The sequence below is a fragment of the Numenius arquata genome, chromosome 14 (genome assembly GCF_964106895.1).
Source record: "Numenius arquata chromosome 14, bNumArq3.hap1.1, whole genome shotgun sequence".
NCBI lineage: Eukaryota > Metazoa > Chordata > Aves > Charadriiformes > Scolopacidae > Numenius > Numenius arquata.
The window spans coordinates 8,595,013-8,607,792 of record NC_133589.1 but is presented as its reverse complement, the minus strand read 5'-3'; the positions used below and the strand labels follow the sequence as shown (position 1 = coordinate 8,607,792).

Below are 12,780 nucleotides of genomic sequence, written 5' to 3'. Positions count from 1 at the left end.
TACAGAAAATCTCCCATCATGAACCTTATCTGTGTAGAGTTCTGTAATTAGATGGCTTCTGAAATCCAAAGACAGCTTCTCTACACAAGGTGAAGAAACGTCTGAAAGGTACATACACCCTGAGAGCTGACAGAAGTAGAAGAGTGGGCATTACAGCAAAAATAATTAAATTGATAGCCAAGCTGTATCAAGACAAGAGTCCTTCTAAAGTCAAAGGCTGAAAAATCACGTTTTGACCACAACCTTGTTACAATATGCAACTTTTCTCTTTCTGCTACCATTTAGTCTAAACCCAAAACTGAGGAATACCCCTGTGCATGGCAATGCTAAGTTTGCACGTTTTTTCAGCTCTAAAATACTGAAATCCTTTCTTTACGTTAGAGAGAAAAGCAAAATAAAAGGACACTGCCAGGAAAAAACCCACTGCTCTTCAGTGAAATTTAAAAAAACATTCTTTTTTAGGTCAATAAAAACATGCTGAGGTATTCAGCATTTCAAAAAAAAAATTTGAAAACTTTTTATTGATAACATAGTTACATCTTGTAAGTACACTTAAAGCATACTTCTGGTAGCACAAGGCTGCTTAATGCAGCAGACAAATATGTAAGGTAAAATAACTAGACAGCAAAGGCAGACTAATACCTGAAGAAAGAGACTAATTTAGATAAGCTACTGACTGACTCAATTAAGGATGAGTTCCCTAATCTGGACAGAACGTTTCTCAGATGCATATTTCACATCCACTCTTTCAGTTAGGCAGGCAACAGAGTATTTTACCTCCACAGGAAGGTGTATCCCATGGCTGCTCCATTAAAATGTGACCTAATGAAGACCAGGGGAAGAGCGAGGAGGGAAGATGGCCACTATGGATTACCTTCCTGGAGGACTACCTGCCAACAACAGCCATAAGTGGGGAAGGATGCCCTTCGTACGGAGCCTGAGGAACAGATCTACTAGGCAAGATCTGATGACATCAGGTAGGTAAACCATTAGGTAAGAACATAAGGTGCCACTCGTGATCCTTCTTGTTACAGTAGGTAGCAATGGTGGCATTAACATATATAGAGCTGTAAGCATTATGAGCTTTTGCTAATGCTACAATTTTGTGTAGTTTTGCTCTGAAAAACTAAACTAAAACAATCGCTCAACCCCCTAAAATGCAGGCAGTGTTAGCTAATTACATTCATATTTAGGCTTTTGGTCTTAGTCTCTGAAGAGTCTTTTTTAAGGCTTTTTCTTCCTTGTTAAGAGAGGTGCACAAACAACAGAAGCTAGAATTCACACAGTTGCCTCAACTTTGGAGGAAGCCTTCAACATGACATCATAACATTTCTACCCCTTTACTCTTCAAAAGGAAACTACTATTTATTGCTCTGAGTCTAGAAGGGCTAACATAAATATTCTATAATTGATGTATCTCCTATTTCATCTCCAGAACAAACAGCAAGTTTTCCTATTAATTTTGCAGTGCCACAAACATGAACAGTATTTACAGATAAATTTTATCATACAGCTAGGCTTTTGCTCTGTATCATCACCTCACTAGATACACTGCAGTTAGGTACCAGCAACACAGAGATCTGATGTATGGAGAAGATCAGCAGCATAATCATAAAGCATGAGCTGAGCGTGTTTTAAGAAGAGGTGATAAGATTCTTGATATTTTTTGGTTGAAAAGCTGCTCAAAAGAATACGCATTTTTTATTTATGTAACAACACTGCAAAGCTCATCAACCAGCTAGAGAAAGCATGTAAAGCAGCTACTATGACTATGGCTGCACACACCGAGACAGCCTCATTAATCCAACTCTCATGGCACTATGAGAAAAACAGACACAGGAGAGCACCATTTGGGTACGTTACATTGCAATAAATATGCAGGATATAAATGAGAACAGATGAAATGAAGGGATGAAGTTCAGGTGAGGCAGAAGCTTAAGGCTGAGAATGATGCTTATGTATGGGATGCAGAAGACTGCATGCCCGAGAGATTATTTCAGCAAAGGTAACCGAGGAAGGGGATGGGTAGCAAAAGTGACTGAGGGAAAGGGGTCCATAACATATTGGATTATGAAACATTACATAGCTGAAGAGTCATGGAAGGACATCCAAGGGGTAATGGAAATATGAGTAAACATGAAAAAAAAAAGTAACATAACCAACATTATTAACCAAGTAGGGCATCAAAGTTTAAACGCTGCAAGCAACGTATCTGAGGTATGGATCAAGCTATTTCAAGACTTGTATGCACAGAAATATTCAAGAAACCTGGTCTACTATAATTTTCCATAACAGAGTTTAGATACATGAATTTTACCAGAGCAACAGAAGAAATGATAAGGAAGACCCTCTTAAAGATAAATAAAGACTGAAAGAAAATAAATTTATATCACAAAAAAAAGAAGCAGTAGGAGAATGAGTAAAAAGGAGTGTTCCTTCTGGCAATTGGATGACACCGAACAGAGCACAAAACAGTAGTAATGGTTAAGAACAAGCAGTAAGAGCTGAAAGTAAAAGCTGGTGGTGTAAATGCAGTTCCTAAAGAAGACACATAAGACTGGGGAAAGTATGAGTGAATTTGTTGCTACAATGCATACAAAGACTCCAAATCTTACTCGAGGCACTTCACAGCTCTGATGCAATATGAGAAAAAATAGGTCTGCCAAGAAAGCCAGCCTGGAATTTGGTAGAACACCACAACAAAAAGAAAGATGAGAGGTGATGGCAAGTGTGTAAAAACAAATAGTACTAATTGAAATGAAAAGTTACGATTAAGGGAAATACTGTATCACATTGGGTAAACTGCACTGTGGAGGTTAAGTATATTTAGATGATACAACTGGTGGAGTATAAAGCAAAGGGAACCGCAAAGACAGACTGGAGAAAAACAGTACTTTCAAAGATCAGGTGAAGGGACTGACAAAAGTATAATGTTAGATGCTTCAAACAAGAAGGCAGAACATAGAGGTAAAGAAACATAGATGTAGAAGCTCTTCACGGAAACTGAGCTCACATTTACCAACAAAGACTGAAGAGTAGATTATTTCCTGACTGACATGTTAAGGAAAGATACGGCAGGGGAATGACTGATGACAGTCCAATTGACAAGGCAACTTAGATGAGGACATAAGAATACAGTATAGGTGAGATAAGAAGGATCTATATTTACAACAGTTATACAGCCTCCCCTGGGCCATACAGAATCTTAATGGACTCATTCTTCCAATAACATTTATAGCTAGGGCAATAATACTGCCCCATTCTAGAAATGGGGACCTAAGCAACTTGGCTCACAGTCAAAGAGGAATTTTATCATCAAGCAGAGAACTGAGTTTCGGTCTCTCAAGTACTACATCATCCTTTTCCTCTAGAAGCAAATAAAACAGTAGGACACTCTCCCATCATACTATAACAGGACACCATAGAATCACAGAATCATAGAATGGTTTGGGTTGGAAGGGACCTTAAAGATCATCTAGTTCCAATCCCCCTGACGTGGGCAGGGACACACACCTTCCACTAGACCATATGTGAAAGAAGTTTTGGAAGATGAACAGGGATATTTTGTTTTGGAAACACAACGGAAAAGCAGCATAGAAAACCTAATTTCATCATGATAAAAAAAACTAAAATTAAGTTTACTCAGGGCCAGTGTCTGACAGCGATGAGAACGAAGACAAAGGAGGGGACAGAAAAACAGATAGCTTATGGGAACAGAGAGAAAAACACAAACCATGAATGTAAGTTGCTGGAATACAGAAAATGAGGGGAGGGAAGAAAACAGACTGACTACTTAAACACTAAAACTAAGCGGTTTACAGCAGATGGAGAAGCTGAGAGCAAGAAAGTAACAAAACTTAAGAATTAAACATGGAAAAACAGAAGACCAACCTACTAATGGAACTGAATACCTAGAAAAACAAATAATGGAAGTGCATCAAAAAATGTTTCAGGTAAGTAGTCAAGTGAAAGAAAGAGTATTTTGCCAGACATCAGAAAAAAGGTGGTCACTTGCAATAAAACTTCAAGTAGGAAGTACAGGGAGGGAGCAGGGTCAACTTTTCCCTTTTCGTGCTTGAACAATAGTACAGGCAGAGACTCAGCACTGAATGGAAGATGTACACAATGTTCATCAGACTCCTAATCACTAACAGAAAAATACATGTATATTGAAGAAGACTCCCCATGACTGGAAGGCATATTAGAATAGTTACTGTTTTCAGCTGTACCTAAATTATTCATGAAAGGCTATGAAGCTTCTGGGAGAAGAAATGCTTTTATAGGCCTCTCCTGAAAGCTTCAGAACCTTAGCAACAACAAAATTCGTTTCCTAAATAAAAAGGCAGACCCTCTCTCAGAACCTTTCAGATACAGAAGCAGACTTCTGCACTGGGAATCTAAGATAAAATGTAGGCATATTGGTGTCTTTATTCTCAATCTACAGGATAGCAATATGAAGCTACATGAAAGAAACCCTTTCTTTCATGCAGTTTTAACAAATACACAATTTATTGGCAATTTCTTTTAAACATTATTTAAAATACATCCTTTTATCTGGTTTCTAACCAAACAGTATAAATCAGCAATGCTGGAAAGCTAGAAGTGAAAATTCTGGGAATAAATGTGTATATACTTGTGACTCTGCTCTGCAAATGAGGTAAGAAAAATGCAAGCCAGGAGAGAACAAGAGAGCTGCCATGATCTTTATATATTATTTTGCAACAAACATAAAACCTAACAGAAGGATCTATTCCAACTGACACTAAAAGGAAAATAATAAAAGCTCTGCAATATATCTTTCTCCTTCCCCTCCCCCATCCTTAATTGATAAAATTTGCTAATCTAAACTACATTTAGCACCCTTCTAATCAAACACCTCTCTACTCCCAAAGACACTGCATATACCACACCACTGTAAGAAGCTTTAAGTATAAAGCATGTACAGGTAGGATATCAATTCATTTCTAATGTTAACAAATTAGAGAAGAGGGTAGAGAAGAGGGCTGGGATTAGGCAAAATTTTCCATGAATTAAACCTTTCATATAGAAAAAAGAGACATATGTAAATTAAGCTGTGCTGTAGTTGTCTATTTGATTAACAATGACGTTCCTCACTGTAGCATTCAAAATATTGCATCTAAAGACAAAAAACAAGAACAGAAAACACAAATAATACATAGTTAAATCTGGTGCCAAGGGCAGACATTCCATTTAGGCTTACAATACCAGTTAAATATTACTGCCTGACATTTACTATAGCTGTGGGTTTTTTCTCTTTTGCTAAAGTACAAAGAAATAAAAACCAGATGTTTAAGAAGCAAAATAAACATTGCATATTGGCACAGTGATTATTATTAGTAACTTTTCCAGAATTATTTACACTTACATTTCCAGACTGCCCACTGCTATTTGTAATGCTGTTTGTGGAGTTAAGAGTGCTGCTCCATTCATTTGCAATTCCTATGCTGTCTGTTGGAAACAGGTGAGCGCCTGGCTTTGATTGACAACCAGTTTGCAGTATGACTACATTCATGGTGTCCTCTGTTGAAGGAATCCCCAACAAATTACACACAGATGTGATACTTAGCTGTGTGAATTTAACAATTACACACCTAGTACCAAACACAGCACCTGTCACACGGAAACATCAATCACACACAAGAAATCTCTCTCTTTTTCTTTAAATATAAGCATAAAGGCAAGGTTAAGAATAATATAATTCACCATTATGTATTTGTGGCTTCTAACAGATTTGATACTCTTATTTACTTGCTCTGTCAAAAAATCCTGGGAGGTAGATCAAAATTCATATATTTAAAGTATTCTAGATTTTGCTTTATTTTCTAGAATCTCTATCACACCAGGGTTTAAAGACAACATTTTTAGAACTCCTGAGCATCATAATTATAGGGTTGTTTTCTTTTTCTACTCAAGAACCAACTGACTTAATCATAAAACAATCTGAAGAGAAGACTTGTACTATTTAACTTAAAAAGGAACAATAAACTTTGAGAAAGTTCATTATTAACTTATAAGTAAACTGTGACCAATGAATTGCTCATTTTCATACCAGAAAATTCAACTCAAGGTGACTGAACAATTATTTGCAATTCCCCAAAGGCTACTTCGTTAATTATTAAACGTCTTAGATACTTGATTCTTTAAATGTGCAATACATTAAGGATATTTAGACTTCTAGTTTTACAGGCAAATGAGGAGTTAACACAAAATGTTTACTTTAGTAAGCAATTACAGTTAATAACATTCCTCACCTCGTAATCCATGCACACAAGACATCAAAGCAAGGAAGTCAGGACTGAAAACAAGACCTCTTAATAAATTCTACAGGTATGGCAAGATTTTTTTCATCTCTAGCCACTAGCATTTCTGAAGGGGTTATGATAAACTACAGTTAAAAATAAAATTTAAACATTTCTCTCTACTAGAAATAGTAAGTAGCTCTGATAGAGCGTACAAAAGTACAAGCCACAGCAGGAAACAAAATGAGTATGAGATACGTAGATATCTCTTTTCAGCGGAGCATCATTTCTAACGATGTGGGGTTTTTCTATGTAGCATTTGATACAACAACTCCATGGCTTTCTTACTATATGGTCCAATGCTTTACCAAATCTTTCCTCTATCGTATAAATTACAAAAATACGGATATGGCTCACAAAAGGGAAAGGAAAAAGCTACTAGTAAGTATCACTATACACACAAATCTAGCCCAGCCACACCAAAAAAAAAGAAAAAAAAAAAAAAAGGAACCACAAGGATTGCAAAAATGATGTCACCAGACCCCTGCTGCTCCTCCTCCAGAATGGGAGCACAAAGAACAGTTGGGAAGACAGAAGCAGATGCGCTTTTTGCATTTTACTTTCACTTTCACTGCATATCATCTCATTGTACAGCTGCTTGCCCAGAGCAAGGCCAGTCAGCCAGATTATGTCCAGTCAACCCTCACACTGTCACAGGAACAGCACTATCTGATTCATGGTCTCTTAAATCTTTGTTAGCTTACTTTCCCCAACACAACAACATACTCGTCCATTATTCCATAAATTAGTGTAAGTAGTCATACCACCCTAAAAGGGTAGTATAAAACTGCTTTCCAAACATTTCAAAGAGAAATAATCTCTCCTTTCTCTTTCCAAGGTATTTAGGGAGAATAGCATGATTAGGTTTTGCTATTCCGTTTATTGATAGTAAGTCAAACAGACACATTAAATTCAGAATGTGTGCTTCTACATCACCCCATTTCTTCTACAAATGATTTTGCACAGAATGATAAAAATTGCTGAGATACATGTATGATTGGTGGGAAATCTTCCTCTACCTGTTCCACATAGCTAGGGCTTCACTGAAGTTAGGTGCAGAACACCCATTAATTTGTGATTCAGAGAGATCCATGAACCAAGAGTTTCATGCTTTTCACACTGATGATAAGATTTACAGCTCTGAAACCATTCTCTCCCCCTTCCCTAATATGAACAGAAGCCATTTTATTCTACGGACACAGGAGGCAGAATGTCAGAGCTGCTGAACTAAGCTTGAAGCTGTTGCCAACAGCAGAAAGGGACTTTTGCTGATAGTAACCAAACGCCTAATTTCTGATGAACTATTCAGACTGCCAGAGACAGGGGGTGGACATGTTGCAAGATTTCAAGTTCATTTATCAAGATCTCCTGCTTAAACAGTCTTCATTCCAGACGATGCAAGGTTGCGAGTATGCTGGTTGAGCCATGTTAAGTCTCTTCTGATGGACATAAAATTCTATCTATCTAATGCAACTATGTGGAGAAAATTAAGCTGGTGCTTCTCAATTAGCACTTCTAACATGTCCAAAGTCTCAGGAATTCTCTCAAAGCTCTGGAGATTTTTAAAGAGTACAAGAATTCATCCTACAGAGCAGAAGGACGGACGAGGCTGGGGTAGAAGGATTAGGAACAAATTAAAAAGATATCCCTTAAGGACAGTAACATCAGCAAATTGTTAAGTTTGGACTTTCCTTCAGCCCTCTTTATCGTTAGCCTACGCAATGCTTAACTTCTCCTTAGAGATGGAAATCTTGTTTAAGGTCAATGAGAGCTTACTGCAAGAATGATTCCTCTCATAGGAATCAAGCAGCAACTGGACTGTTGAAGTAACAAATGATCTACAGAGAAGCAGATCACAATGAGGTCTCAGAAGAACTCCAATCTCCAGGAGCTCTGCTGAGTTCATCCTGTACACTCTCCATGCTAGAGAGGCAAGAAGGCAGGCAGCATTCAGTTCGCTCTAAGGAAGAAAACAGAGAAAAAACAGTCTTCTCCCACAGGAGTTTTGCAGCATGTCACAATTATACCATGCTACATGTACGCAGTGCATTTGTTTTAATCATACTCTTTCAGCTGTTTCAGGAAAGAAAAGACTTATATCAGAGAAACAGAACAGTAAACCCAGTGCCAAAAATTACTTATGTAACAAAATGCGTGTTTTCAGACTTTCCTGAGTCAAAGAAGGACTTGCCAACACTGACAAACAGTGAAGGACTTGATTTAGGAGATAGCCCCGACAGCATGAAAGAAAAGGTAGTGAGCTACTTCTGATGTGAAGAAACAGTCAATACTGACTTCAATGCCATAATGTTTTGAAGAATTGCTAGGTCTTAGAATAATGAGTTACTTGAAATAAATACAGGACGTTATTGATCTTTCCTCTTCTTTGAGTAACAGAACCACAGAAAAGTAAAATTGATCATCCCATAGAAGTTAAAAGACAAGCTGAACCTATCACGGATTCTCAGAAACAAGAGCTGTGGGCAAGAATGACTCTATTCACTGGAAGTCTTTTAGGTAAGCAAGTGACACAATAAACAGTCTTATAGAACATCACATTTGCCTAGACAGGTTGGACAGAGAGGAGTCTGCCATTACTTATCATCAGAGAATCCTAAAGATAAATACTACTGAATTGCAGAAATATGGAGCTTCCCAAAACTGGTAGGGTCTCTCATCCCTCTTTCCAGCTCCAGAAGCAGAAGGCAAAAAGTAAGATAGGAGCAGACCTTTTTTTTTTTTTCTTTTTGAAGAATAAATACGAGGGTTTACTGATTACATAATCAAGCAAAAAATACATAATCAAAACAGAAAAGTTTTATCACCTATAAGAAACTAGTTACATAGAAATGCTTCAAGTTCTGCCTTACATCACAACTGAAAAGGCAGCATGAATAGTTGTTGGCAGCAACTGCACACTTCACATTCTGGAGTGCAGGAAGAGTGTAACCTTGATTGATACTACTATTAAAAAGCATCTGATGATGCATACCCGGAATTAATCTGTGTAGATTCATACCAAAGAACTGAGTGCTGTCTTGGAAAAAAATGGTCCCTCTTCCCTTTTTCTGTATATAACAGTTTGAGAGCAGTGAAGATGTGAGCTACGGAGGAAAGAGGACAGCTGACATCATTTTCTCTGTGCTTGTTTTCAGTTTAGCTAAGGCGCTAGTTCTGCAAATACTTGCAAGGATGCTTAAGTTTTACCTGAGAAGTTTACTATAGGTTTCAATAGGACAGCTAATATATTTTAAAAGGTCAAGCGTGTGTGTAGAAAATTGCCAAATCAAGCTCAAAAAGTTACAAGGACGAGCTGCATTTGTAAAGAAAAGCACCTCCTGTTTTACTGCTGACGCAAGTTTGATGCAAATGCAGGAAGTTCCCATAGCAATGTATGGTATTAGAAAACAAGGAATGAATTTCTAAAGACAAGTGACATCAAATGCCATTTATGCATTAAAATTAATGATGTTGTCACCTCTGTCACTGATGCTTAGAAATGATTGCTCACTTTGACGAACAGTGATACAATAGAACAGTTCTTTTACTTACTTTCAACATGTGCAAACGCACAAAATGGACCACGTGGGCAGTAACCTGTTTGGCGCATGTCATTGCACTTTGTTGATTTATATATCTAAACAAAACAGAAGGGTGGTTAACCTAAATATATTTCTTACATAAGTTAGAAAATTTTTGAACTTTTAAATGAAAAATTCTGACTATTTACTAACAATACATTTTACAGTTTTCTCGGGAAATTCAGTTCTTATGATCATTTTAAAAAAATCAAATAGAAGAACAGAATTTTAAGAAAAGCAAACCTGACACAAGAGAACCTTAACCCTCTTCTGTGTAATAATAAATAGTAAGTAACAATAATATTTAGAAAAGCAGTGTTTAAACTGCTTTGGTTTTCCATGTTGTACAGAAACAAGTCAAACATCGGGAATAAAATGTTCAAAGTCATTTACACCACTTTTAAGAAATCTTTCAGGGGAAAATGACGTATGTAGTAGAGCAACTCACACAGCTGAAAACAACCCACCTCAATATGCTTTTTTCAACACAGTTCCTTGGCTAGGATACCTCTAATATTCAAATCATCCTATCATTCAAAGGCCTTTCTCTAACCTGACTGAGGCACGTGAGAACTGAAGTAATACTGACTGTTCATGACAGAAATATTTATATAAGTTGCTGGTAAGATCCAGATTCAGTTTATCGCTCTACCAGGATGTTGATGATCTTTGGATTTCAGAAGGCTGGAAGGACGGGCCGACATACTATCATATTAGAACAATATAAATAACCTATTTAAAAGTACATAGATTCTTTAGAAAATTAATTCTGGTGATTTGCAAGCCTGTGGCAAATAGCAGAGGGATCTTTTTGAATCCCCAAACCTCGGTACTGTGGTCTTTGGTTTTCAGTGCCAGTTGAGTGATTCATGGCTCGATAAGTAGTAACTCTTAGTTCAGAATGCAAATTCATTGGCACTTTTGCATACGTTGTGTAAAAAAATCTTTACCTTGGACTCCCGCCTTAAAGCAAACATGAAAAATGAAACTATGTATTTAAAAAAATCCACAAAACAACTAGTTCTGTAAGCTCTTTATTTTAGAGCTATTTTGAGCATATTAGATAAATTTCCCTCTCATAAGTGATTTTGAACTGAGGCTGAAAATTTAGTTGCTCTATTCACTACTAGTTCATGCATAACCCAAAGACCATCCAAGAAACTATAGCGAAATGCTGTGTCACAAGATTATTGTGCTTATCACTCTACAAATAATTAGGTAAGTATTCGCCCAAATAACACGCTTAAAGAAAACAGCGGAATTGATTTTTCCACCAATTGCACTGGGAGCTATCATAGACATTGCAAAAAACAAAGGAATCATTTTTGGGCATAAAACCTGAACTAGGAAATGAAGCTGGGCCTTTCTTTCCTGTTGTCTCTTTATTGGTTAAATACAAAACCCCAATGCTGTAGACATGATGCTAATGATGCAGAAGAAAAAAAAATGCTAAAAGCTGACTTCCAAATGATTTCAACAAAAGATGTAATTAGAAGTTTGGTCTTAGTTTGATGTCCTAGCCAAAAAAGAATCTTCCTGATCCTATGAGCTACCCAGATGGTGCAGAGTGCCTCCTGGTAAATGCTACAGATACAAGAAGTGATAAAACAGATAATTCATAAATACTACTGGGGCAGAGCTCACACCTCAAAGACTGATTCTGGAGATTGTCACATCATCAGCACATACTGGTATTACCAAGACAGACAGCAAACGTGAAGTAAATCATTACAGAAGATGAACTTCCCAGCTATAGAAAAAGGACACGGCTGCTATCTATTAACAGTAGAATCAAGTTATTTCTGAATGTGATAACTAAAAGATTGCTTCAAAAAGTAGTCACTGAGCCAAGAGGCAATGACAATATTCTTTATTTGAATTTGGTAAAGAATAAGCACATGAAAACATCCAAAAAGAGAAGATAATGTTGGATGGAGTGAGTATTAATTCAACTTAAAGGACATTAAAAAGTAAGGCTGAACTAATGTTACTGACATCAAATCAACAGACTGAGGAACAAAGGGAATTGGTTACCACCATTAAATAGACTGAATTTCATTATGAACTGAATAAAATTAGTGCTTTGAATCCTCAAATCAGTGGTACAAAAGCTGTATGGAATTTCCATTCCAACCCCATAACTGGATGAAAGTCAGAGCTGGAGCAAAGGCGGGAAAAGATCACAGGGCATGATGCTGAACGAAAACTCCTCTTTCAGTGCAGGCATGTTGCTAGTTACTGTGAAATTAAATACCAGACCTAAAATAAGGTGAGGTGATAACACTATCCCCACCAAACTGCCTTGATTATCAGTAGGAATTACATTCAACACTACAACAAAGGCAGCACAGCTAATTGGAAACAAGCAAAGACTGAGGTGACTACAGATGATGTGGAAGCAAATCACCATCAGTTCAGGAACAGAAAATGAATTAGGCGATTGTTAAGTCAGAATTTTTTAAAAACTGGCAAATAAATCAGATGCAGTTAGCAAGGACTTTTAATAAAGCCGTCATGTCAGAAGTAGCACATATAACTGAGGTAATATTAAGTATAGCTCACATATGGTTGAAAAGAACAAAAATAGCTGATTCAGGCCACTGCATGTCCACTAATTATTCTGTCTGTCACCATTTAAATTAAAGACAGAAAGAAATGGAATAAAATTAAGAGCACATTTGACAAAGGCACACCATGGTAGACTCATCATATAACTTTGATAAATCAAAGATCCTCCTGTAAAATGGAAATGTAGTTGTTCTAGTAAGGACTTCAATAAAGGATGTGGTAAGATTCATTAATTAAGATAATGAAGAATGCAACTCTTACCAATGATATATATCTGTGTTAAATTGACTAATAGAGACATGACAATTGAT

General features: G+C 36.9%; 1 protein-coding gene across 4 annotated transcripts in view; it reads right to left on the bottom strand.

The window, feature by feature from the left end:
• UNKL (unk like zinc finger) overlaps positions 1–12,780 on the bottom strand; it is a 47,103-nt gene that overhangs the window by 18,235 nt on the left and 16,088 nt on the right. For 2 of the 4 annotated variants that reach the window (XM_074158379.1, XM_074158381.1), the window contains 2 exons: positions 9,873–9,957; positions 5,387–5,556 (listed from right to left, as the gene is read on the bottom strand). In XM_074158379.1, the coding sequence (XP_074014480.1) occupies positions 5,387–5,556; positions 9,873–9,957 (255 nt within the window). The remainder of the gene's footprint in view (positions 1–5,386; positions 5,557–9,872; positions 9,958–12,780) is intronic. The other 2 variants (XM_074158378.1, XM_074158380.1) reach the window with 2 other exon arrangements.